Source organism: Acanthisitta chloris, unplaced genomic scaffold (genome assembly GCF_000695815.1).
Source record: "Acanthisitta chloris isolate BGI_N310 unplaced genomic scaffold, ASM69581v1 scaffold2954, whole genome shotgun sequence".
NCBI lineage: Eukaryota > Metazoa > Chordata > Aves > Passeriformes > Acanthisittidae > Acanthisitta > Acanthisitta chloris.
The window spans coordinates 20345-24788 of NW_008668549.1; the positions used below are offsets into that span (position 1 = coordinate 20345).

Here is a 4444-nt window from a genome sequence, read left to right on the forward strand (position 1 = left end):
GCCGGAACACCCTCACAGGGAAAACATTTCTCCTAACATCTCCTCTGACTCTGCCCTGTCCCCACTTATGGCTCTTCTCTCTAGTCTTCTCCCTGCAGCCATGGCAGGAGAGACCATCCCCCACCTCTCTGCCACCCCTTTCAGGTAGTTGTAGAGAGCCATGAGGTCATCCCTGAGCTGCCTCTTCTCAAGGCTAAACAAACCCAATTCTGTCAGTTGTTCCTCATACCACATGTTTTCCAGACCTTTTATGAGCCTCATTGCCCTTGGTTGGACTCACTCCAGTGCCTCAATGTCCTTTTTAAAGTGAGGGGCCCAGAACTGAACACAGTACTCGAGGTATGACCACACCAATGCCGAGTACAGGGGGATGACCACTGCCCTAGTCCTACTGGCCACACTATTCTTGATCAAGGCCAAGATGCCATTGGCTTTCTTGGCCACCTGTGCACACTCTTGGCTCATACTGAACTGCTGTCACCAGCACTCCCAAGTCCCTTTCTGATGAACAACCCTCAAGCCACTCCTCCCCCAGGCTGTAGTGCTGCATGGGGCTATTGTATCCCAAGTGCAGGACACAGCACTGAGCGTTACTGAACCTCGTGCAGTTGTTTGCTAGGGTTCCAAATAGGTAGCTCACGTCCCCTGGGGAAATGACAGCTCTAGACAAGAACAGAACACTCACCTTGCATCACCCATGCTATCATTTATCATATACACACAGCACAATTTCACAGAACACAGGACAGAATGTTTTACACTGGTGGCTTAATAAGGTACCCTAAGGCCTATTCTCAAGTGCTGTGTGAAAGCATTAGGGTTTTACTTACATTGGCTCCCCACTATGAATGTACTCCCACAAGAGCTCTTCAGACAGCTCAGAAAATTTTACTTTAGTCTCTTCATAGAAATCAGTGATTTCCATCTCTAGCTGATTTCCTACAGAAAGAATAGTTCTTATTAGAAACAGGAATTACAGTTTAGATACCATAATGTCTAATTTTTATTTCATAACCATTTGACAGTTTTGCTTGGGAAAAATTAATTACACAGATGTATGAAATGACTAATCATGTTCTTTAGAGACAGTGGACTCAACTGTTCCAAACCAGTAAAACCTTGCATTTTCAACCTCTGCAGTCCTGTCTTGGAGCTAACAGATTGTTCTTCCTGTGTGGGATGTATTCTTAAATTAACAACGCTTACACAGAGCTATTTATGGACTGCTGGCACACACATCCAGCACAGAGTACAACCACCCTTCTAACTTTATGACTGTTGTCAAAGAACTCTTATCAACACACCATAGCTCAACATGTAGCTGTCATAAAAGTGTGAATGTGCAGCTGCACCTGCACCGCAGGCTCAGGTATCCAGCAGTTCCATCAGTCACCATCATTGTTATTTTCCTGTCATCTCTCAAGAAATGACAAGATTATTTCTGACCCGGAAGGGGTCAGTGAAAGGTGCACTGAAGTACTGCACACCTGGGCATGGACCCTGCTGCATGTGGTACACTGTGAATCTGGTACCATTCCAGACAGAGGCTTTTCCAAAACACATTGAAAAGGAAACACCCTTGCACGAATGAGTGTGCACACTATGGATTGCAAGTCCTCTCTACTCTTTGCTATAAATACCAAGATCAGCATCTGCAGTTACCACAGTTCTGGTAGCAGTGGAAATGCTTGAAGAAGAGTAAGAAAGATGTATAGTACAGACCAAGGGAAGAATACTAACCAGTTTGGAATGGAGTTAGTGTGGAAAAAAAATAAATCAACATTTAATGAACCAGATGAAATATGAAAATTGTTGATATGAAGGCAGATTATTAAATCTTTCAGTATTGATAAAAAACTCCATCAGCTCAAGAGGAAAATTCCATCTGTAGTAAGTTAACAAACACTATGTAAGTATAAACTGTAACTAAAAATGTATTCTAGAAAACTCTCTCATTTATTGCATCACTTGAGGAATATGCAGACTTATGGTATTTTTATTCATCTGAATATGATGTGGCTTAAATTTGTAAACTTCAAATGAGATGTGCTGTTGTAGCATCAGTACTACAGCTGTGTGCACTTTAACTTTCTTCCTAGAGTAAACAATTAAAGACATTATTATTGTTGCTGGATTGGTCACAGGAACCTCTTGATAATGTGTTTATTTTTTGCAGCAACTCTCAGAATTTCTGTGTACTAGCATATAAGCCAGGCTACAGGATCACTGACTATTTCTATTTTAAGAGAGTTATGAGCAATCATTCCAGAAAAGATTTGAAACTGTAAATAATGTCTACAAAAAGACTATGTCCAGTGAAATGTCAGGGAAATGATCCCTGCAAAAGCTCTACTAAAAGAATATTGGCATAATTATCAGCTGATGCCCTTCAAACACTCTTCAAATTCTGTTAATGGTACAGTCTCCATAAAAAGCACTTGATTACTCTATAAATTATCTGATAAAGAACATTGATGTATCGCTCCCTGCAGTTCTTTAACACTATAAGGCATTAAGCCATTACTGTACTCATGCCTTAAAAATGGCTCTGAAGTTTCCCTTATTTACTGAAAAATGAAGTAACTACAGATCCAGCAACAGATACAGACACTTGTATTTATCAGATGGTGTAAACAAAACACAGGAATAAAGGTAACATGGATCAGATTCTGCTCACTCTTGCAGTTTGTAGTGCCTTACTTGAATTTCATTTAGAATATTAACACAATTTACACAGGTTTTTCAATTAGTCTCATAGCTTTCAGAGACAATATTTCTAAAACTTTGTGTTTTGTCACCCTTCTTCCTGTGTGAAACTGAATACAGAAAGAAGATTGGCTTTTGTAGGGAGTTTTTAATTTATATTTTGATACGGTAGTTCTTATCTGGAGTAGAAAACCAATTTAGACTGTATAGAAAACATTTTGATCTTGTTTCTTCACTTGTACAAGTCATTGTGAGAATAACTTTTAAGGCAAAGACTGAGTTTTAATAAAATGACACACATACCTGTACTGCGGCAGTGGATAATAGCCACTCCTGTGAAAACACTGTGCTCCTTCCCATTCAACCTGCCAAGGAAAAAATGTGCATTAAGCAAGTGTCTTATCAAATATTCAACATTATTATGCTGAAACAGACCATTACATTAATGTATCACTTGATGGGTCTGACATGCATCCTAAACAAACAGAGTTTACTTGTTTCAATATATGTGAAAGGCATTGGCAAAACAAAGCCAAAAAAGAAATCAACAAAACAACACCATCAAAAGCTTCAGTCATGTCAAGTCTCCAAAATATCACTAGCAGTGTGTTGGAAAAGTAGTCCATGGTCCATACATATGAAAAGTGACTATTTCAAATGCACTAGAAAAAGCCAGTCTGCATAAACACTGCTGTTACAGGCATCTCCACTGAAAGCTGGCAATAAATAAATAGGTGATGCAACTTAGACTAAACAAGTGATAGGGAACTAGTGCATGTGTCTTCACTTCATCCAGACTGGCCCTCAGAGATCCCAAGGCAAGCCAGAGTGGAGAGAAGAGCCCAAATTCCTTTATGCCTTGCTGCCTCCTGTAGTGGCTCCAGAGCGCCACGCTGTGGTCCATTAGTTTGGAGGACTTTATTATGCTGTGTAAGCCACAGAAGTGCAATAAACAGCATGAGGACTTGAGTATTTGAAGAGACTATTTAAGGAACAGTCTCAAAGACTAGCCAGGATATTTTTGGATGTCATCAGAAGCATCTCACACTCCTTCTGTCTCCCATAAGATTCCACAATGAATTGTAAGATGAAACAGTGAGTGAAAATTTTCATCTGACAACTTGTATATATGCAAAGACATATCTTGTCTGCATTTTTTCCTGGAGTTCTAAAAGACTAAATATTACATGCATTTCATATCCATGATTAAGAGATTTACCTACTAAACATAAAAAACCCCACAACAAACAAAACCTGAAACATTTGCATGTGTTAGAAGTAGACTAGGCTTTGTAAAACAAATAATAAATTACTATTTTTGAACTGCTTGAACTTGGCATGATTTCAAGAGAAGAGTGATGAGAAATCTCTTGCCAGGCAAGAGTCCTTTATGAATCTCTTTCTAGTACCACAGTCTGTTAGCACGTTTTTGTTTTAAAAACTAACTACTTTGAAGTTAGTAGCATGCCACAAAGGATCAAAAATTCAGCGTAAGCCATCAATGGAAAAAAAATACTTCTAAATAGACTTACAGAGAAAAACTCCAAAAACTACCAAGGAGATGTCTGAGTTACAATGTAAACTGCTGAAATATGCAGTGCAGCTTTTCCTTCTCTATTCCTCCAATAAAACAGAAGGATTCCTCACATCACATCCTTCACAAAGGAGGTCAATAGACTTATTTAGTTGGGTGTTTCTTAAAAGAATAAGAGTGTGCTATAATATAAAATTAAGCTTG

General features: G+C 39.0%; 1 protein-coding gene across 1 annotated transcript in view; it reads right to left on the minus strand.

The window, feature by feature from the left end:
* ASMTL (acetylserotonin O-methyltransferase-like) overlaps positions 1-4444 on the minus strand; it is a gene marked incomplete at its 5' end in the record, with an annotated part of 26023 nt that overhangs the window by 18062 nt on the left and 3517 nt on the right. The window contains 2 exons of the mRNA XM_009072924.1: positions 831-939; positions 3010-3071. Coding sequence (XP_009071172.1) covers positions 831-939; positions 3010-3071 — 171 coding nt within the window. The remainder of the gene's footprint in view (positions 1-830; positions 940-3009; positions 3072-4444) is intronic.